The following is a 21,327-nucleotide window of genomic DNA, read 5'->3' on the forward strand; positions in this document are numbered from 1 at the left end:
TTTAAATACAAACATCTTAAATTTCTTTCAAATATTCTTTAATATTGTTTAATTATTGCACTTTCTGCACATTAATGTCAGAAAGTGTGGAAACAAATTTTGCATAAATTCAAAATTTTCAATCGTTTTCGCCTATTTTTTGCTTAAATAAGTGATTTTTTGTTTTCCAAACAAGTATAGATTTTCTGTGTTTTCTGTATTTTACAATATAAATTACTTAAATGTGCTAATTACATTTTAATGCAGTAGAAAATGGCTTAGGCGCAGTTTCTTTTTTCGCTTACTGGATAATTAAACATTAAATAATTGAAGTTTGTTTTTTCTCATTTTTGGCAACACGACGAAAATAGAACATGCAATGTCGTAATCATACTCATTCACACACACACACACACACACACACACACACACACATACTTATGTTACTACATACTTATCATATATTTTTGTACAGTTATTATATTTAAATATCTTAAAAGTTTTAAACTTTTATAAATATCTATTTGTTAAATAAAATCTGTAATATTGTAGATTTTTAATATATTTTACATCGTCACCGGAAATAGATTTTATGGTAATTGATTAAGATTTGTAGAATCGTTTATTATCAATGACTAAAAAAAAAAATATTTGAGATGATCTCTTAATTTACTTTACTTATTATCGAAAAAATTGATTAATCTCGACATGCAAGTATAAATCACACATTTATTTAGCTTATTTACTTCTCACTTTTAATATCGTAACCCAACATCAGCTACATTTCTATCTTTGTATGTTGTATATTACGAGTATGATTTAAAATAAAGATATTAAAATATTAAAAGTTTTATCATCTTCATTTTAAATGTTTGTCCGCGAGAAACATCCACGATAAATTAACATTACATTATCGGGAATGAAAACCGATATCAAAAACATCATATATTAAGTACGATATTATTAATAAAAATCGTTACGTTAATGCCCTAATAGAATCTTCTCGTTGGTCCAACAACAACGGATTTTATCGAAACGTGACTCCGATCAGACCAAATTTTCAATTTGGTTTACACACCAGTGTATACACTATTTTTCAATTTTTTGTTAGTTCGCGATTGTCTTACAATTTCAATTCAGACAAGATCCACGGCGTGAGGTCTTCCTGCTTTTTTCTCTCTTGCTTCTTTCTGTGATTACGGGTTCTTCTTCGAGCGGGACTCCAATTCACAGTTTCCATCCATCCCTTTTCAACGTCGCAGTCCAGTATAGCCGACGTCGATAGCGCATTAAGTGTATTGTTGACTCCGTCCGTCCGCACGTTCGCCTGTTGCCCCTCGCAGTCGCTCGGAAAGGCATAGTGCGAGTGATAGTACTGCTTGAGATTCGACTCGTCGCGGAAACTCTGCATCGCGCACCACACGTGGCGCAATAAGCGCGGGAATCTCAATAACCAGTAGTCCGCAAACTTGTCGGGAATGTCGCCGAGGATCTTTTGTGCTTCCCGGCTCAGTTCTCTATAGTGATGTTTCTAAAAACACGTCAATGATTATAAAATCAACTCGTCATACAAATGGTATTAATTGGGAATAAAATTGGAAATGAAAAAGGAACATCTCACCGACCTTGTTTCGCAAAGCCCTGAGCAGGTCTCTTACACTCTCACCCCGGTAGCTCCTGTACTTCCGCAGATCTGCCGCAACTTCTGTATCTATGTGCAGCCTCCAATCATCTTGTATCACACGATCACCGCAAGCTTCCAGGGCTGCCAAGGCCGGGCTGTCGGCTTGATCCTTTTCCACTCGATCGCTAATGTCCTGCAACATTAAATAACTTGAGTTTATTTATCGTCAAGTTAAATTCAATAAGTTATTTATTACACAAGTTACAATAATGACGAAGTTACACCGTCGCTCAAAAGTATCTTACAGTTTTTCAACATTTTCGTCTTTTTTCCTAATTCTTCAAAAGTCTTACCGAGCGACTTACACAAAGTGACCGAATTATTTATAAACTTTGAAAATATACGGAATAATTCATATAAAATGATCGATATTGAATTTTTCTTAATGCTTTTAATGCTATCGGATAAAACAAATGTAACAACAAATTACTGTTAAGAAATTTTATGAAGAATATAGAACAACATAGTACGCTTATGATTATGTATCGCTTCGACTATTTACAGAACTATGCACAAGATTGTTGTAAAGTACTAGTAGAGTGATTCCAAAGAATAAACACTCGTCTGAATGCCATTGCTCATAATAATTAAAAAAAAGATAAGATTACACTTATGATACATTTTTTAGGCCCAAATCAGTCTATCTTCAATAGTATCTTTTCTTCTCCACTTCTAGCGTTTGATAGAGGTATTGCTTCTTCCGTATCTTTATGATACTTGTATCATAGAATCAGTAACGAATGGATTAGATGATTTAAACCATTTAAAAATAGTACTCTCATGATATCTCTTAATGGATCAACCTAATGGTGTCCCCATACACTCTAAATGGTCTCTTCCTGATCTTATATAAGTCGGTTGCTTCTCGCTGAGAAGCAAGTTTGAGATTTGACTTGCTTAAGTGCTATTACTCGTTGTTGTGCTCGGGAAACTCCATCGAACGAAGTCATGAAATTTATTCTATTTTTCTTGTTAATCGCCGTTGGACAATATGCAGAAGTGACATGTAAGATATTTTATAAGTGTGTACATTATTTTCCTTTTGTTGCTATTCTCGTTAGTTTTTGTATGATAATATAGAAGAAAAATGAACCAAATAACAATTTTCTACAGAATATTTTAGAAGATCGTGTACTTTACAAATTTCTTTATAAATTTTTTAATTAATTTTGTAGCGAAAGAAATGCAATAAGAATTTTCTAAATATTTTTTATGTAAGCTATATATTTCTAAGGAAATAAAAATTAATACATATATAATAACGTAGGTTTTGTGCCTTTCAACTATGGAGATATATTGTCCCAATCAATTAGACAACTTAGACAAGAAGTAGATGAAACAGCCGTAGATATCCAGTATAGGTTATACACTGTAGCCATTGAAATCTTTGCGAATGCTATTTTTTCTTTACGGGATAAAGCGCACCAAAACTATGTATACCTTGTTGAGTTGATAAATTACTACAAAGAAGGTAGGTTCTTGAAGTGCACTGAGACAATGTTAACACAACATACACATATATAATAAAAATAAATATACAAAAATTAGGCACTTAATTATAACTTTATTTTATTATAGCTCTTTTGTGTATCAAAAATAATCCATCACAACTACTAGCAGCTATTAGTAACATCACAATAACTTACGAGAGGCAGAAAGGTGGGGTTATGATCGTTAAACTAAAAAATCAAGGAGAGCAAGTATCTGAAGATAAATCGTTTGAATCATCAAAAAATGATGGAAATTAAAACGTCAATATTATTACTACTAAAGCAAAATTTTCTTCTATCATCGTGGAAGACAACTAGGTACTCGACTATCAAGAGCGAACATCGATTGTTAATAACAATAAGAAATGATGTAATGAAAGATCACACAAAAATAAAGAATCAAATGATTCTCCAAACCACAATCTCAGAAGCACCCTAAAATAATAAGATGAAAAAAAAAATAACGTGTTATCAAAGAATAGTTAAAGAAATAACGAAAAGGAAGGAAACCGGAGCTGCCTCTCCGGTGAACTTTGATATGGAACCTAATCTGTGTTCAAAAAACGACGATAATAAGTATATGATAAGAAGACAAAGAAAATTTAAAAGCATCTATAACAATAAAGTTATTTAACTGTGTCAAAAATATTATAGAGACTATATAATATTTTCTCAATATGTATTTAACATATAATAAATTTGGCTATAATTAATTTTGAATATTGAATTGAATATTTATTAAAACTCTTGCGCACCGATTTTGACTACTTTCATAAATTTATTTGCTCTTCGATAATGCAAATGAAACGATAAATCTGTATTTAAAAGAATACTAAAACATCTTACGTACCTGGAAGAAACCCAGAATCTTTGCTGAATTCCAGAAGATAGGATAGTTACAGATCGCCAAAGCTGGCGGTCTTTCAGCAGGGTCGTTACATATCATCGCTTTGATGACCAGTAACGCTAGTTCTTTGTCGCTCGAGAATATTCCCTGAAGTCCTGTCAGATCGCTTTCGCCACCTATAAATTAGATTTAGCAAGTAAACATTATTTTTAATATCTTTTGTCTAGAAGGGGTGAGTAAATCTATAACAAACTTTATATGAATCTTTAGTTTGAAATTTCACTCAGAAAATATTGACTGCTTACAGAGAATATTGGCTTGTCGTCGTAACGGATCGCCAAAGGGATGCTTGCCGCCGGAGAGAACGTAATAGAAGACGCAGCCGAGAGAAAAAATGTCGACCGCGCATGTCGTCCTCTCTCCGTTTAGCATCTCCGGCGCTATCCAACCGTCAGTTCCGGTAACGCCAGACCTTCGCGAAAACGACACGCGACCAAGTTGAAGCTTCTTGCATAATCCAAAGTCTGATATCATTGCACGTACTTCTCCCCGAGGTCCAGGCACAGAGAGCAGAACATTGTGAGGCTTAATGTCCCTATGTACTGTACAAAGATTATAAATTTTCATGAATTAATTCAATTCTTCAATTTTCTTAAAATAAAGCAACGAATCATGAAAGAATTATATTGCTCCTTTGTAATATTTCATGGTTGTCGATTTTAAAGTATAATTTATCGTGAAAAAACAATTTATTCTATTATAGAAAAATTTGCTACAAAAATATTTTAGATATATCATTTTTTATCTATGAATTTGTTGGCTAATTTAAAATCGATTTTGTTCTGACAAAAATATCTAACAATTAATCATTCTTGAGTAAAAAGAATTGAAAATAAAATGTTTATCGTTCTAAAACTACTTTAAAACTCACCAATATCCAAGATATGTAAATGCGCCAAGCCGGATGTGGCTTGATGCAAAATATTTTTCATAGATATCTTCTCCCTGTCATATGTACCGGCCACGTAATCTTGCAAGGTGGCTTCGGCCAGCTCCAGGGCGATGTACCTGAACATACGATCCTGTTCGGTACAAAAATATCTAACTACGTTTTCATGGGCGTCTGATTCCCGCAACAGAGCCACCTCACGATCTGCGAACGTAAAACAATCCGGCAACAAACGTTTCACAGCCACAGCACGATCATCAAATTCACCTCTGAAAGAAGAAACAAGGAAATAGAGATCTTTTTTCGTATAAACCATATAATACAAATGTTTAAGAAAATCAAGATAAACGCCGCAGTCTGTAGATATTAAATATATTAGAAACACACACACCTATATACAAAAGTTCCATCGCATCCTTTGCCAAGGACTTGTCCTGTGTCAAATATAATTTTCCCGACTTTCACCAAGCCCTCTCCGATGTCTTCCGGCATAACAACCGGGTAGCCTGCTTTATCAGAATTACTCGTGCGACTGCTTTCGCGCGAACCCTTAACAATCAATTTAACAATCAAGATTTAATTAATCTGATTATATTACAATTGAAGATTATTCAATCACACATTATCAAAGGAAAAATATTAATTTTCTAGAGAGTGCAAAATGAGCGAAGTTGGCAAACAATTATACTTTAATATTGACATATTTGTGTAATGTGGCCATAGTTTTACCTTGAGCGTTATCAATGACAGTTGTCGGTGTTGCTGTTTGTACCTCAAGTGTCTTGCTCTTCGGACAAACACGTACAAAACCATAATAATCATTGAAGCCGCAATGATCAACTTGACATTCTTGTTCTCCTGATTAATTATCCACATCATACTCTCGTTGTAGGTCTTCGATATAATTCTCTGCCAGCTCTGGTTACTTTCCGACTGCGCAGTATCGTTTGACACGTCTGTCTGTACAGCGACAGTTAACTTCGTCTCAGTGCTATTCGAAGTGTCCAAGATTATTGGATTGGATAATCCAGTTATTTGAAGGAGTTGATTCTGCAGTTTATATTCCACAGGAACTTTGTAGTGGCCTGAGAAAATTGGAAATATACAACACTTTTGTTTGTTATTATTTAGTTGACATGTAGCTGCGGCTTGCACATTACCTAAAATAATGCCATCTTTTGTGCGTTTGACGTCTTGATAACCGTCATCGTCAATGTTGGAAATAAAAATATAATCTTCCGGCACACTGTTATCATTCGCATGAAAATGCGACGTCAATAATGGCCCTTCCAGCAATAAATGTCCAGTGTTGTTCGGTATCGTGGCGACCAACGATGGTAAAGCATAAGGGCCATTTCGATGCTCTCCAATGTACAAAGTTGGCCTGAAAAAAAAAACAAGAACTCACTTTACTTATAAATCTTTACTTTAATATAAAGTTTTAATCTTCATTTAACTCTTTTAGGTTACTTTTCTTCACTGACTTACAATAATGAAACGTCGGTCGGTTTTGTAATAGACATTTCCAGCGATGAATCAGCGATACGCTTGAAAGGAATTGTCAGCAGTCCGTCTTTCGTTACAGTGTACATCGCTATCACCGGACTCTCAAGGTCTAATTCCCAAAGAATTTTGCCTGATCTCCTGTCCAGAGTCACAACGCGACCTCTTGAGCTCGTAGTGAAATGTACCAAGTCTGAAATGAAATAAAATTTTTATATTATAAAAAATATAAGTCAAAAAGAAAGAAGATTCTGCAATAGAAGCATTGATTTTCTCTACTGTAAATTTATTTGATATTTTATATGCGATAATGTAATGAAATCTCCAAAATGCGTCATTGTCGCATAAAAATGGCATAACGTACCATAATTGGCTGTTACATCTGGTGCCATTTGTGCAGCGGAATAATCGTAGAACGTTAGATTCCACTTCCTATCCTTGTGCTTGCTGTCGACCATGCTAATGCTGTATTCTGCACGACCAACAAAGATAGTATTCTGCATTTCCAAGGGACAGGTGTCTTTCACTTTGGTAAAACTCAGCTGTTCCTTCTCGCCGGTCGTTGGATCAATGCTGAACCAAACGTCGATCTTTTTGCCAGTGTAGAATATGCCATCGCTGCTTTTACATGGACTGTTAGCCACCAGTTGAGGGATGGTAAATGGCAGCTTTTTCAATGGTTTTGAATCCCCTGAAGAGAGATAGATAGAGCCGTCTGCATCTGGAAGAAACACTGGCCTGCAAATAAAATAAAATGGTTAATAAAGATTCATGATGTTTCGCCTGATGTGTAAAAGAAATTAATTATAGTTATAATATTAAAAAATGTTATATAAACTGAAAATAATTATAATTTTATCATTATCTAATCAATATCAATATGCTACATAAAAGATATACATTTTGGTCTGCGACAGATCGATAGGCACTTGTGAGGCACTTGAGTAGGCACTGACTGCTGGCTCTGAAATATAAAAATATATAATATGTAACAAATAATATATGACAAATTGATTTTCCAATGTTATCAAGCAATTATTACCATCGTTCTGTTGCCACCGTATTGTTCCAGATTGCTGGCTAACACCCACAAGTGATCCATTAAGAGTAAAAAATAAAAGAAGAGGGTCATCTTGTTCTGCCACCAGTTCAGTATTAAGATTCTATCAATATTATTTGAATTAATTAAATGTGAATTGCAAAACTAAATATCTATAATGGCTTTCTCATGGTTTCATCAAAAATCTAAATGTAAAATAAAAATTTTGTCCCAAAAAAATGCTAATTAAAGTAAAATGATAAATTACACTCGCAGATTTAATCTGCTCATATAACATACATGTATTTATATTAATTACATCAAATCAAATATGCTACAAGTTTTTCTAATAATTATTATCCAATTTAAATTTATTCGCAGTTCATTGTGTATAAAGACGAATGAGAAAGCTCATAATAAATCTCTGATGAAGGAAATTACATTACATACATTTACCACCTGCTGTCCTGCGCTGAAGGATAGTATCGCAAGGATAACAACCAGACTCCACTCTCGCATTGTAAAGAATCTTTGTGCAACTTTGATCTGATACAATCTTATTGAGTTTCAACCTTATCGTACACACATATGGATTTCTTGCACAGAACCGTGTGCAATAATAATCACAATGCATTTGTCTACATGTTCGCATGTATTCATACGAATATGTAGATCACGATTTTTTCAGATGTATCATTCAACATGATTATCGCATGATTCTTTTTCGGTATATTCGACGGAAGAAACATGGATCATATTCCTTCTCGACTATGCATGACATCTTTGTTACTTCTTCTCACGAACGGGACACGAGGTCTTGCAAACAAGATCATCCTGCAAAAAAAAAGGCGCGATTGTCATGGAAGATATTTTACGCCGTTAGCGATTGCATGTACCTGAAGCGAAGATCTAATCATTGTAACACATTTATTTTATTCATTACATCACAAGTCTTTCTGTAGTCTTTAAAAATATCGATTAGATACCTAATTAAACCACATCTTGGAGGCGTATAAAATGACGTATAGTACACAAAACATGTTTCGTAGAATATTGTAGAATATTTTCCATAGCACGTACTTCGTATATATATATCATAATAGCTCCAAAAGTAGGAGGTGATACGCGATAAGAAGCGACACGATGGCCAATCCTTTCTCGCTACGTATTCGCTCTATCACGAAAAAGCGAGAGGTTGATTGGCAACTGAAGGAAACGCGTATATTCTGCATATATATATGTATGTTAATGCGTTTAAGAAACGGCAATCAATCAAAAAGCATATCACTGGAAAACACTAGCGATGCAACCAATCAAATAATTATTTGTGCATCTCATGCGCAGGGGCCCTAAGTAATCGGAAAGTGAATGCGACTTGTAAATCTAGAAGTATTCACTAATCATAGGCAATTGCAATTTAATGGTTACATTGCACAATCATTGCATTTTCCGTGTTGCGTGACTGTTGCAGCCGGTTTCAGTGACATTTTGTCATCAAAAAGGTTAATCTCTTGCCATATTGATGCGATACAAATTATTCTAAGATGCCTAATATAATTAAATATAAAATAAATATAAACCTTGAACTTGTTTTACTGTAATTTCTCGCATTATGTCGTCAGCATTTTCAAAACGTACAAAAGAAATGATGAAAAGTGTCATACTTTAGGTTATTCACGTGCGTACTTTTTCAAATTTAGACAAGAACCTTTTATATTCGAAAAGAATTGAATAATTTTGAATAATATGACTCATGATTTGATTTTAGTATAACAAAGCATTTATTTTGTGTTACAATAATCATATTATTATTAATAATTATCATGTTATAACGTATAGTTTATCTTCAGGAAACTGCAGAGGCATATATATATAAGGACTTGTTCAACAATGGCTTTGGCGTGGACTGATAAATATAAGCTCATTACCAGGAATCTGGCAGAATGGCTGGGAGACGAGAAACTCAAGAGTATCTTGAAGAAACGTGATCTCAAGCTGTACTGGGGCACAGCTACAACAGGAAAGCCTCATATTGGCTACTTTGCGCCTATGTCCAAAATAGCTGACTTTTTACGAGCAGAAGCGGAAGTAACGATTCTCTTTGCGGATCTTCACGCATACTTGGACAACATGAAGGCACCCTGGGAACTGTTGGAGCTTCGTACTCAATATTATGAAACTATAATCAAGGCAATGCTGAAATCCATCGATGTTCCACTGGACAAACTAAAGTTCGTCAAAGGAACTGATTATCAATTATCCAAGTAGGTTAACATTGAAATATTGAACCATGCATTTTAGTATCTCGCATTATATAGCATGTTATACTTTTATTGTTTAAAATTAGGGTATAAAATTCCCAAATATGTCAATAATAATGTGCAACTTTTTGTCATATTTGTGTTGCAATAAATACTAATCCTGTATTTACTAGAAAAATAGCTTATTGTATGTAAAATATTTTGATTGATGTAGTACAATTGTTTCAAATAATTCTCTTCCTTTTTCAAGGGAATACACATTAGACATGTATCGTCTGAGCTCGCTGGTGACGGAACACGATGCGAAGAAAGCGGGTGCCGAGGTCGTCAAGCAGATTTCCAATCCTTTGCTGTCTGGTCTTCTGTATCCAGGTTTACAGGCGCTCGACGAGCAGCATCTGAAAATCGATGCACAGTTCGGTGGCGTTGATCAAAGAAAGATTTTCACTTTCGCGGAAAAGTACTTGCCGATGATGGGATACGAGAAACATATTCATCTAATGAATCCAATGAGTCAGTATTAAGTCTGTACGTTTCGCTGTAACACAATTTTCAAAGTTTGCACTTTTTTCATGTTTTTTTCTTTTTCTCAGTTCCCGGATTGGCAGGCGCAAAGATGTCTTCATCCGAGGACGATTCCAAAATTGATTTGTTGGACAATCCTGCGGCGGTCAAAAAGAAGCTTAAAAAGGCGTTTTGCGAACCTGGAAATATCGCGGACAACGGAGTCTTGGCGTTCTCAAAACACATCATATTTCCGCTATTCAAAAATGGCGAAGTATTTAACGTATCCAGATCTGCAGAATTCGGTATACAATTTATATTACTTGCTGTAGAAAAATAATGATTAGACAGATTTAGGAGAAGTATAATATAATAAATCTTAGTGGTTTTTTTAAATTTCAGGTGGCGACGTGTCCTTCTCCGAGTACGAGAGCTTGGAAGCGGCCTTCGCGAAACAAGAGATACACCCCGGTGATTTGAAAAACGCCGTGGAGGTGTACATTAACAGACTCCTGGATCCGATAAGAAAGGAATTTGAAAATTCGAAGCTGAAGTCGCTTGCGAGCAAAGCATATCCTCCGCAAAAAAGTAATTTAGCTTGCTAAAAATATTTACTGCTGATGAAATATGCAAGATCAGCTTCGTAAAGTAATTGTGATTCTTATCACACAGAAGCCGCGGAGGCGGAAATTACTCCTGCGAGATTGGATATCCGAGTGGGCAAAATAGTCGAAGTGAAGAAGCATCCCGATGCGGACTCGCTCTACGTGGAGAAGATAGATTTAGGCGAACCGAGCGGTCCACGTACCATAGTTAGCGGTCTAGTTAATTTCGTACCTATAAATGAGATGGAGAACAGGATGGTGGTAATCCTGGCCAATTTGAAGCCGGCGAATCTCAGGGGAATCTCATCGCACGGAATGGTCCTCTGTGCTTCGGTGTAAGTGTTAAAAAAAAAAAAAAATCTAGATTATTACATCTACGGATTAAATTCAGAAATATCAAGTTGTGTGGTATTTATAGAATAAAGCCTATTATCTTCATGAAATACAAATGGTTAATGGAGTTCTTAGCGTATTGCACAAAGGGTACGAATGATAAAATTCACTGTTGCACTTTTCACAGCGAGGAACCGACAAGGCAAGTGGAGCCTTTGAGACCTCCGGCGGGTAGCGTGCCGGGTGATGAAATTGTTATCGAGGGATACGAAGACGGGACGGCGGACGACGTGCTTAATCCAAAGAAGAAAGTGTGGGAGAAGCTGCAGGTATTGATCATTCACTTTTCAAGAAGTTCAAATAAAAGACGTGCGTTTTCTTCATGCGATGATCTGGTGTTGTTGTCAGGTTGATCTTGTGGTGAACGGTGATGGTGTAGCTTCGTGGAGTGGAAATCCACTGCTCACTTCGACGGGCGGCAAGATAACGAGCGACTCTCTAAGAAACGTTCCCATCAAATAATGCATTTACAATCATCCGTATTATTCATGACACCGGCTTCAAATGGCCAATAATTTATGTTGTTTATACTTTTATGAACTACCTGTTATCTCATCTTTTATATTTTTCTAGCATGTAATGTGCACATGCGCGCAGATATGAGACTACGTATGATTACGTGCAAAAATTTACAAAAAATTTAGCAAACGTGTAGATAAATAGATTCAATTATCAAATTATCGAGTGTTTTTTTTTTTGTGTGAATCCTATTATTCATGAGAAAATAAGAAGAGCGAAATTACAGAACAAATGCGATTGACACTGTGAAATGCTGCGTGTTGGCTCGATTCTTGCTTTTTTTGCCAGCCAAGATATTACGAGACATACTGCAAACTCTCGTAAGATACAACCGTCTAACAATTTTTTATTACTTACCTTCTGTGCTTCAGTTTATTTTTTGGACTATAGCGTAATACAAAGAATTACAACAACTCACAAAATATTTTATTTTTTTTGTCTTGCACGTATAAAAAGTAATAAATATCTACTGTTACAAGTATATTCTATAAAATATAAACTTTGTGTTTACAGTAGCGCCCAACATCATTCATTTTAAAACAATTATTGTGCATTCAACCACTGCGGGTTGCATTGCACATCGAACATAAAACTGAAAAGTTCTATAAAGGCAGAGCAACATCTTCCGTTCGAATACGATATCAAGGTAAGTTCAGATTCAATAATTTTTTTGAAGATGAAAAAGTGCTCATTAATAAGAATGGCTTTTTATCCTGAAGAATCTTGAATCAACTTATCGAAGGAAAAAAGAATTGACTCACTTTGTGTTAACATTGAAAACAGTGAATCATCCAAATGTGATCCAAATTGTGTCAAAACACGTGATAACGAATAATTTTGAACTTACGTTTTTGCAAATAGAAATATCGTAAAGCAAAGTAGAGATGAAGATCAGCCAGTTAACAATTTTCCGGTGGGATAAAAGTTTAATTCATTATAGAATATTTTTCAAATCACGTAACAACAAATGTAACAATAAGAACTTATAAACGTGTGAACATTTAACTTAAAATTGCTCCGAATGTATTAATTCCAATTTGAATTTTAAATTTTCGTTGGAATTTCAATTAAGCCATTCGGGATAACAAATTAATTATATGTATAAATAACTGTATCATTAAATAAATATAAAACATAACTAAAACAATCGTGGCAATCAGCTGCACTATGTATTGCGTCACGTAAGTTTTTTTTTTTTTTAACTATTTGTCGAGATTTCAAATAAAACTTAAAAGCATTTGAAATCTTCTATTCAAATTGAATTAATCACAAATTTAATTAATGTCATTAATCGGTAATTCGTAAATTTCTTACAATGCAATTGGATATAATTATGTAATGTTTGAAGTTTTTTCTGTGTATTCTGCAAAATGTACTTGCCAGTTTGTAACTTGATAATATAAAAATTGAGCCAACGCACATTCTAAAGTGTGTACTTTTTACTTGTTAAGAAGAAACTTTATTTCCGGCATTAGTATTCAAGTTATTACGTTCTTTTTAAAGTAATTGGCTAAAAGTTTAACAATTAATTCCTTATTGCACAATTACATCCAATTAAAGTTATTGAATAAATTAATTAAAAAATGTAACATTTATATTCGTGGATTAGTCATTTTTAGCGATAAAGTCTCTTAAAGGCAGTGATGCTGAATCAAATCCACGAACCGTAATTGAGAACATGTCAACAATTCTTTGATATACGAACGAAATACGAATGAGTCAACTTTACTAACGAATCAACAATGCTTACATATAATCGATCTCGAATTTCAATAGAAAACTTCGCGATCGCGTGTGCAACGAACATGGAACTGGCGTAAACTTACCGTTCCTTGCACAAAGTTTTGAACGCAGCGATCGCGTAAAGCGTAGATCTTCCTATCTTCTCCACGAAAACATTCTTACGCGCTATGATTCGACTAGAATCGCGTTGCAAAAAAAAAATCGAGGTCGCTCAGTCAGTGTCGTCCACTTCGGCACGCGCGACAACGGGAAGCGGCGGCGAAGGGACGACTAGTTTGTCCTCGAAATCCTCGCCGAGGAGAAAGTTCTCGTGCACCTCCTCCTCTCGCGCCGGTTCCGGCGGCGCCAGCGCGTCCTGATCGTGTTGCTTGAGATGGTCCTTCAGGGCGAACGCCCGGCCGTACGACGCGCCGCATATGTAACAACTGAACTTGAGATTGTTGTCCTTCTTGTGCGTCTGGATGTGCGCGCGGACCGCGTAGAGCGACGCGAACGGCCGCGAGCACTCGGTGCACCGAAACGGCTTCGTGTGACTGTTCTTGTGACCGGCCAGCTGCACCCGCGTCTTGAACGTCTTCGGGCAGTACGGACACGTGTAGGCGCGCTCCTCGCCGTGCGTCAGCAGGTGATGATTGTAGACCGACGACGCCTTGAAGCGTTTGCCGCAGTGCTGGCAGGCGTACGGTCGCACCCCAGTGTGCGTTCGCATGTGAAGAGTCAGGCAATAAGACACGCGAAAGGTCTTACCACAAACCTATCGGCAGAGACACCGTCGTTGTTTTTTTTTTTTTTTTTTTTTTTTCGCTTGCCGCACAATGTGATTTATAAATATCAAAACTACGAAAAGATCTAGAGACCCAACAATTTCGTCGTACGCCAGGTTTCTTCAGAGGCGGTCACATACGAGGTCAAAAGGTCCCATACTTCTCCCGAGCGAAACAGTTAATTCTGAACGATGCGCGAAGTATGATGGAGCTACGAGACACGAATGAGAGCAACCGCGTAACTGAAACGTTGGCTAGCGAACGAAGGTTAGCGCACTGCACATCGTATTTCGAGCATTGTTCATAATCAATTGGCTCATTTGACTTCGTATACTATCCAGCCAGAGCCGACTATGTCTATGTACCTCACAAGCGTGTGGCTTCTCTCCGGTGTGAATCCGCTCGTGTTTCACTTTTTCGTGAGGTCTGGTAAACCTACGACCACAATGCTGGCACTGATAGGGTTTCTGACTGTCACTAGCTTCCACCGTCGTCATTGTCGTCGCCGTGGTCGTTATCGTCGCCGCTGCCGTCGACGCTGATGTCACTGCGACCATCGCCGCCATTGTTGATCCCGTCGCTGTTGTTCTTCCGGCTATTAAAGTCGATGCAAGCGCAGTAGGCGATTGCGGAGGCGCTAGCTCACTGTGCACTGCCGTGTGCATCGCTAAACTGTCCGCGGAGTCAAACTTCCGGTTACAAACGGCGCAGGTCACCGAATCGCCGGTATGCAGTGCCATGTGTGCATCCTTGTACGACTCCGACAAAGTTTTGCCTGCAAAACATTAGGATTTGGTTAGAATGCTGAAGAGATCAAACACATTACAAGTTGAAAAATAGTAAATTGCAACTTTACTATACACAGAATATCTGCTCAAATTTGGAAAAAAATTCTATGACTTTCAGAAATTTTCGATACAAGTTTGAAAAATATAACAAATTCGAATTTAGAATAAATTTGCTTATTATAAGTTTTTTGTACAATGTTTTCGTTTATAGAGAAAAAGATAAGATTTATTTTTATATCAAGTTTTTTTTTTAAGTATAAAACAGAATTAAAGAGCAAATATATTGATCACAAAATAGAATAAAAATTGTAAAAAAAAAAAAACAGAAATTCTTTGAATCTTAATAAGATTCTTTAAGATTTTTCTAGATAGAAAAAATTTCATGAAAAATTATAATTTTTGTTCGTTAAATAAGTACTTTTGAAAAAATATTATCGTTCTTGTATTGTAAATTAAGTTAATAATTAATCAATGGATTTGTTACCGCATTCGGGGCAAGTGAAGGTAGCATTAGGAGTCCCCTCAGGTGCATCGACGTGTCTGGCTCTCACCGGGGCGTGCATTCTCGAATGCAATCGTAAGCTCTTATGAGAACAGAACTCAGTACCACACGTGGTACAAATAAATGTCTTTTGGCTCGGATCGACTTCACTCTCGTGCACTTTCGCATGGAGCTGCAATGCCTTGAGAGTCGCAAAGCTCTGATCGCACTGATCGCAGCGATTGTTGCCGTGAAGACAGGCGTGCACGCGAAAGTTTCCCAATTTGGAAAACTGCTGCGAGCATTGATTGCACTTGTACATTCGCATTGACGCCGCCGTCAGCCGCTTCTCCCGCATCTGCACAACATTACGTATGAGAGAGGTTGGTCCTTACACGTTTGTGGAATGTTAATTTGTATTTTGTGTTTGGTAGACCAAAATGTGATACATTAAATCTTGCGCAAGTTTATTCTTCCGCTGAAAATCGAGTGCACCATAAAGCCGTACCTTAACGCCCTCCACGTTTGAGAAAAACTTCTCGATCATCGGAGCCTTCGCCGACTGGGATGACGTGACTTGAATTGGCGTGCGGTCCCAGAATCTCTCGATTTGCACTACCTTCCTGGTGTAGAGTCTACCCTCATTGTCCACGCATTCCTCCGTGCGCAGCGTGTTCATCGTTTGCCGTTGCCGTGCGTTTGCCACGTTTTCTGAGCTTTCAGGACCCGCGGGCACTGCGTTCATAGGCACCGTCGTCGTTAGGTCATCTAACTGCTCCGCCATCTCCAGCAGAACCTCCTGTCCATCATGAAACTGCTTGATGTGCTCCAAAACAGAGTTGAAGCTGATTTCGCAGCTGGTGCAACTGTACACAGCCTCGGATTCCAACTGCAAAAAAATTGTAAATGCAAATTGCTATCCACTCAAACCTTGAAAAAATTTTCCTGAAAGTTCCTTGATTTTTCAGACATCTTTAATCCAATTTCCAAGCAAAAATAGAACGAAAAAGAAAAAGAATGAAGAAAAGCCACTCAAGTTTCAAATGTTAAATTTAAAAAAACAGTGGCTAATTAGTAATCGGCTGCTTACAAAAGCAAAATTTTCAAATCAAATTTCTCGAGTTCTAATAAAATGTCTAATAAACATCCTAATCTGTTAGGTACACCAAGATACAAGCCTGAATGTTACATCCGATAGTAGCCGATATCTTTACCTCACACAGTTCTTGCTTGACGCGCAGCAGACCAGCCTCGTCGATCACTCCTGCGTCGTTTATGCGATCCATGTCGATCAAGGTTGTGGCGTCACCGTCCAAGAGCGCGGGACCTCCCGGTAACACGGCGATTACGCTCTTCTCTATCGGTGTAGCTTTGCGTTCCACATTGGCATTTGACACAGGGATAGTTATTAATCCTTGCGACGGTTGCAGCCTCTTCTGCATTCCATTGACCACGTCAGGAAACTCCCCGGGCATCTTGAAATCCAGAGAATTTTGATCTGGTTGCGTTTCTTCTGTGTCCATCTTTTCTACGACTTTAATCTCTCCTAATGTTTTCATTAGAAACAATATCCGATTCACGGAATCTTCGTATGCGGCAAAACAGAAATTTTACGAACCATTCTCATCCATTTGTATTGTCTGCGGGTCGCCCACTATGACAACGCCAGTATTGTTTAAAGTCGCGAAGAAGCCTTGATCGATCTGCTGCGTTTTGACATCCTGAAATCAACTGTTATAGTTACAAGATATCTTCAGTGCAAAAAATGATAAACTAACAATTATACAAATAAGAAACTCTTCTTTATTCCTCAGCAACAAAAAAAATGTAACTTGCATTAAAAATTTCATTAACATTCTAAGTATGTTAAATTCAAATAAAAATTAAAGTTTTTATTAAATTCTTCTTACTCAAATATTGAACATCTTTTAGGAAAAGAGTCGATTCACAATTATTTTAAGAATCTGCTCTTAAAAGATAATGTCAGTGACAAAATAACATATGTATGTGAATAATTTTTCAAGCTTTTAAGAAAATTCCTGACATCAAATGATACTTTATAAAAGACAGAATTCTACAATAGTGAAATTATTTGTAAAGTTGCAACTAAATGTTCATTGTATACAACAGTTTACTTTGCTCTTTTCTCTACCAACCATTAAAATATCCACTTTGGTTTCAGGCTCTTTGCCAGTTTTTCGAAGCCTGTCCATTATGATGTCAGGTTTCATCTTGCACTCCAGATCTTGCTCGCATTTGTCCAAGTGCTGAATGAGCGCTGTCACAGAGTCGGAACGCTGCGAACAGCTGGGACAATAGAGATTGTCCGTTATGCTTAACAAGTGATATTTGAGAGACTGCGAATTATTGAAGGTTTCGCCGCAACACATAGGACAGACAAGACTCAGCGAGCCCATAGCTGAAACTCAATCGACTTCTCGAAGTCAAATTCGAACCGCTTCGCGCTATAATGCAACCTTCAGTCCGCTCAAGCGATCTAACCTAGCGTCGGCAAACGTGTTTGTAGAAATGTATCTGTGGAAATTTCATCTTGTCCGCCGTTTATTCAAAATCATACACTCGCCGAATCAAACTTCACCCTCTCGTGCAGCCACAACACTGGCGGCTTGGTCACGGCGATAACAAATCCATTAGAGACGAACTTCAGCTCAAACAAATGCCGCGCACAACAATCATGAAGATGGGAAGTCGATAAGTGAATCGCGTAGTCAACCATCAAGGTACATCCAGACAAACTTGCATAGTGCATAAGAAAATGGATTGGTCCATAAAAAGATGATCAAGAAATAGACCAATCCACTTTCTTATGCATACGCTTTTGCATTTATACAAGTTTGTCTGAATACATCTTAACAGCAAACGCCATTTTTAATATTTTCTCACGTTAAATTTAGCTTTGGAGATTTATTAACTAATTTTTTAACCGATAAATTGTTTAGACAACTATTGCTTTTATACTGGACATGAAGCATAAATTCATATTATGTTTATACTATGCGTTCAATTCGAAATCGTATATCTAGTAATGCAATTCTGTGTTAAAAATTTTTACTTCTCTCACTATGCCACTTTTCTCATGAGTTGTATTTTTTTTCGTTAAGTATTATTTATTCTTGCATTTTTTTCTTTTGCATCTTATATTCTTTTGTGAGCCTGTGCTACAATTATAGCCATATACATACTTACTGTTATATTTTCTTATTTTATTTATCTTTATATAATTTTTTTACAAAGAATAATTGTCGTCTTTTATTATTATTATATTTTTGTTGTGTTTTTCTTGAATATACATTTTATACTTTATTAATTCACTTTTAAATTTTCTTATTTTTATTAAGAGCTTTCCATTTTTTTAACTTCTTTAAGCTAGTTTGAGCTGGTTCCAAATAACAATAAATAGAAAACTATCATGTATAAAAGCTAATGTTTGCATATAATGAAACTATTCCAAATTATCAATTAGCACCTATATATTTATTCACGTCTCTCCTTTTTTTACACAGATTTGACAAATAAATAATTTTATATTTAATAATAATCTTTTCTAATCAGCATGTTCATGTTGTGCATTGCTCTCACGCCAAGTATTCTGAATGAGTTCAACAAACTGCTGCCACCATCTGCTGCGGGATGTGAAGTACAAGACACAAGCAATGATGAAGACCCAGGACAACATCAAGCAGTAATCTACTTCATTGGAAGGCGTGCTTGAAACTGGCCCTGTAAAATCCCCCGATGTGACATACAACGAGCCGTTGGATTGCAAGTTAGTCAAATGAGAAACAAATTTAGCGAATGATTCCAGGGTATAAATTGTGTCGTTGAATTTTGCAACAGGCTTGCCATTGTGAACCAGCATTAATGTTGGCACACCAACTATTCCATACTGAGCATTAAAGCTGAAACACGCAATTTCCAATTTTATTTAAAAGATTACAAGTATATGTAAATTATATTATCACGTTTTGTTTACCTTTGGTGCCTTATGGCATCGATGGCAACAGCTTTAATATGAGGAAACGAACGTGGTATAGCATTAAAATGTGGTGCTGCTTGACTGCTAAATACACACCACCTAGCATAAAATAATACTAGAACACATATTCCTGGTATCTGCTTACCATCCTTGTCATTTCTGGAACGATTTGATGGCCCAGGTTCTAAGATTAGCAATTCCATGAGTCTTGTTGCATTGACAATCTGTAATGTATAAGAAAAATGAGAAAAATTATGTCCCATTTTTCTTTCTTTCTTAACATGTAGTATTATTTTATAATGTTTACAAACCTCAACAGGGCCATAGATTTTCTCTGATAAACAATTAACTTTAGTGATATTAATTGAAACAATATTAGTGATATTTGCCGGTACTTCCACACTTTCTTTTGCAGAATCTTTCTCCTCATCTATAAAAACTTGCTCATTTTCTTGCTGACTGGAAATGTCCTCAGATATTGATTGTGACTCTTCCACGACTTCCTTGCTGGCTACAATGCTAACTAAAAGATATATTTATTTCCATGAGACTAACATATTTCCAATCAGATATCTCACAACAAGGCTGATACAACTTTTGAACACATTGTTTAATCTACAGTTACTATATTACTATACTAAATACAGAATAAAAGATATGAAACAACCCCTATGTAACCTCTAATCAAATTAATGAGCTCTTACCTAATATTAGTGAAGATATAATTAAATTTATAAAATTTATTCTTGTTAAATACATTTTGTATGTACAGCATAATCAAAAAAAAATGGAATTGCATTAAACATATGTCGATTTCTCCTCATAAATTCATTAATCTCTTTCTACTGTTTTTATGTACACTGAGGAGCAAACATGAGGTCTTTTTTCAGTGTAGATGTAGATGAGCGCGCCATCGGCGGGTTGTAGTCGCACCTACTATTCAAAAGCCAGTGTCAAAGACCGAACGCGGAATCGCAATTTCGCTGCATATACATTGCTCGCGCGTACATTTGATATAAAAGATTTTTTAATATTTATTTAGAAAATACTTACATTATATTTTTTATTGAACTTTATATATTGATATCAAAATAACGCGTAAAAATTTTATTTTTTATGACTAACGTAATAGAAAAGTTAGATTACGTACACTTTTGACATAATTTTCGATTTAAGCTTAGCAAGAAAAATTGCAGAAAATAAACGTAATGTAATTAATAGCTTATTATTCGTTTGACAATTAACTCAAGATAAAAATATTAAAAAATTACTTACAAAATATAAAGTGTCGCCATGTCCTTAAAGTCTGTTTTGAATATCACTGATATATTATTTCCTTGAAGATCTCTGCAAAAAAAATAAAGTCGATTAGGTATTATTTCTCTGGAATAAAACAAAGTAAATTGATGCGACAACTACAATATCACAAACTATATAACATCTTGCATCTCTGTGACCAATCATATTATACAATATTAAAAAAAGCATTTTAAAGCTAAGCCAGACAACATTATAACTTTTTAAAGACGTCTTTAAGTCATACGTGTTGGTTGGGAAGACTTTGCTCTATCAAATGCATTTATTGTTTTTTTAAAACCTTTTTTAATATTATTAAGCCAAAAAAAGATAAAAATGAGTAATTTTTACATTTATTATCAAACTTGAAAAGCCATTATGGAAAATGATTAAAAAATTAAGATTGGTACTTTTTCTTCAAACTTTAAGTATCCCGAATACTGAAAAAAATCGCCAAAATGCTGCGATTTTTTGTTCGTAGTGGC

The 21,327-nt window shown here is 35.9% G+C and overlaps 4 protein-coding genes and 1 long non-coding RNA gene across 10 annotated transcripts; 2 read left to right on the forward strand and 3 right to left on the reverse strand.

The window, feature by feature from the left end:
- Positions 1 to 21: 21 nt before the first annotated feature.
- Ire1 (serine/threonine-protein kinase/endoribonuclease Ire1) lies at positions 22 to 8,663 on the reverse strand. 2 transcript variants are annotated; one of them, XM_012364288.2, is made up of 14 exons: positions 8,478 to 8,663; positions 7,942 to 8,325; positions 7,495 to 7,615; positions 7,353 to 7,416; positions 6,817 to 7,190; positions 6,438 to 6,645; positions 6,110 to 6,333; positions 5,679 to 6,034; positions 5,341 to 5,498; positions 4,932 to 5,218; positions 4,306 to 4,602; positions 4,004 to 4,176; positions 1,605 to 1,796; positions 22 to 1,510 (listed from the first exon to the last, which is right to left on the reverse strand). In XM_012364288.2, exons 2-14 carry the CDS (start codon positions 8,008 to 8,010, stop codon positions 1,103 to 1,105), a joined length of 2,931 nt encoding a protein of 976 aa, XP_012219711.1. In that variant the 5' UTR covers positions 8,011 to 8,325; positions 8,478 to 8,663; the 3' UTR covers positions 22 to 1,102. The 2 variants fall into 2 exon arrangements, with proteins under 2 accessions (XP_012219711.1, XP_012219713.1); XM_012364290.2 differs by having other exon boundaries at positions 8,388 to 8,663.
- LOC105670654 (uncharacterized) lies at positions 2,355 to 3,557 on the forward strand. Its single transcript, XR_001100463.2, has 3 exons — positions 2,355 to 2,669; positions 2,931 to 3,134; positions 3,242 to 3,557. It is a non-coding gene; the product is annotated as an uncharacterized lncRNA (long non-coding RNA).
- Positions 8,664 to 8,865: 202 nt separating the features above from the next.
- Positions 8,866 to 11,934, forward strand: TyrRS (Tyrosyl-tRNA synthetase). 3 transcript variants are annotated; one of them, XM_012364283.2, is made up of 8 exons: positions 8,866 to 8,993; positions 9,342 to 9,755; positions 10,003 to 10,265; positions 10,346 to 10,561; positions 10,659 to 10,844; positions 10,929 to 11,196; positions 11,382 to 11,523; positions 11,603 to 11,934. In XM_012364283.2, exons 2-8 carry the CDS (start codon positions 9,382 to 9,384, stop codon positions 11,714 to 11,716), a joined length of 1,563 nt encoding a protein of 520 aa, XP_012219706.1. In that variant the 5' UTR covers positions 8,866 to 8,993; positions 9,342 to 9,381; the 3' UTR covers positions 11,717 to 11,934. The 3 variants fall into 3 exon arrangements, with proteins under 3 accessions (XP_012219706.1, XP_012219709.1, XP_012219708.1); XM_012364286.2 differs by having other exon boundaries at positions 8,908 to 8,993; positions 9,331 to 9,755; XM_012364285.2 differs by lacking the exon at positions 8,866 to 8,993 and adding an exon at positions 9,010 to 9,169.
- A 243-nt stretch (positions 11,935 to 12,177) lies between these two features.
- Positions 12,178 to 18,122, reverse strand: LOC105670651 (zinc finger protein 883-like). 3 transcript variants are annotated; one of them, XM_067357397.1, is made up of 7 exons: positions 17,706 to 18,122; positions 17,168 to 17,270; positions 16,764 to 17,095; positions 16,058 to 16,438; positions 15,553 to 15,907; positions 14,646 to 15,055; positions 12,178 to 14,270 (listed from the first exon to the last, which is right to left on the reverse strand). In XM_067357397.1, exons 1-7 carry the CDS (start codon positions 17,964 to 17,966, stop codon positions 13,728 to 13,730), a joined length of 2,385 nt encoding a protein of 794 aa, XP_067213498.1. In that variant the 5' UTR covers positions 17,967 to 18,122; the 3' UTR covers positions 12,178 to 13,727. The 3 variants fall into 3 exon arrangements, with proteins under 3 accessions (XP_067213498.1, XP_067213499.1, XP_067213500.1); XM_067357398.1 differs by having other exon boundaries at positions 17,168 to 17,280; positions 17,706 to 17,840; XM_067357399.1 differs by having other exon boundaries at positions 16,764 to 17,024; positions 17,706 to 17,752.
- A 900-nt stretch (positions 18,123 to 19,022) lies between these two features.
- bug (thioredoxin domain-containing protein bug) lies at positions 19,023 to 20,451 on the reverse strand. Its single transcript, XM_012364209.2, has 4 exons — positions 20,251 to 20,451; positions 19,858 to 20,069; positions 19,544 to 19,770; positions 19,023 to 19,469 (listed from the first exon to the last, which is right to left on the reverse strand). The coding sequence occupies exons 1-4, from the start codon at positions 20,303 to 20,305 to the stop codon at positions 19,115 to 19,117; spliced, it is 849 nt and encodes a 282-aa protein (XP_012219632.1). The 5' UTR covers positions 20,306 to 20,451; the 3' UTR covers positions 19,023 to 19,114.
- Positions 20,452 to 21,327: the final 876 nt, after the last annotated feature.

The sequence above is a fragment of the Linepithema humile genome, chromosome 6 (genome assembly GCF_040581485.1).
Source record: "Linepithema humile isolate Giens D197 chromosome 6, Lhum_UNIL_v1.0, whole genome shotgun sequence".
Lineage (NCBI taxonomy): Eukaryota > Metazoa > Arthropoda > Insecta > Hymenoptera > Formicidae > Linepithema > Linepithema humile.

Excerpts from the sequence above, each read along its gene's own strand:
- LOC105670651 (XM_067357397.1), bottom strand. The coding sequence starts at position 17,966 with ATGGGCTCGCTGAGTCTTGTCTGTCCTATGTGTTGCGGCGAAACCTTC. Across the intron at positions 17,096-17,167 it reads AATACAAATGGATGAGAATG|GAGAGATTAAAGTCGTAGAA; the intron begins GTTCGTAAAATT and ends TGAAAACATTAG. Across the intron at positions 14,271-14,645 it reads AGAAGCCACACGCTTGTGAG|GTTTGTGGTAAGACCTTTCG; the intron begins GTACATAGACAT and ends CTCTGCCGATAG.
- bug (XM_012364209.2), bottom strand. The coding sequence starts at position 20,305 with ATGTATTTAACAAGAATAAATTTTATAAATTTAATTATATCTTCACTA. Across the intron at positions 19,771-19,857 it reads AAATCTATGGCCCTGTTGAG|ATTGTCAATGCAACAAGACT; the intron begins GTTTGTAAACAT and ends TATACATTACAG. Across the intron at positions 19,470-19,543 it reads GATGCCATAAGGCACCAAAG|CTTTAATGCTCAGTATGGAA; the intron begins GTAAACAAAACG and ends TGCGTGTTTCAG.
- TyrRS (XM_012364283.2), top strand. The coding sequence starts at position 9,382 with ATGGCTTTGGCGTGGACTGATAAATATAAGCTCATTACCAGGAATCTG. Across the intron at positions 9,756-10,002 it reads ACTGATTATCAATTATCCAA|GGAATACACATTAGACATGT; the intron begins GTAGGTTAACAT and ends TCCTTTTTCAAG. Across the intron at positions 11,524-11,602 it reads AAGTGTGGGAGAAGCTGCAG|GTTGATCTTGTGGTGAACGG; the intron begins GTATTGATCATT and ends TGTTGTTGTCAG.
- Ire1 (XM_012364288.2), bottom strand. The coding sequence starts at position 8,010 with ATGCGAGAGTGGAGTCTGGTTGTTATCCTTGCGATACTATCCTTCAGC. Across the intron at positions 7,616-7,941 it reads CAGGACAGCAGGTGGTAAAT|AATCTTAATACTGAACTGGT; the intron begins GTATGTAATGTA and ends TAATATTGATAG. Across the intron at positions 7,417-7,494 it reads ACGGTGGCAACAGAACGATG|AGCCAGCAGTCAGTGCCTAC; the intron begins GTAATAATTGCT and ends TTTATATTTCAG.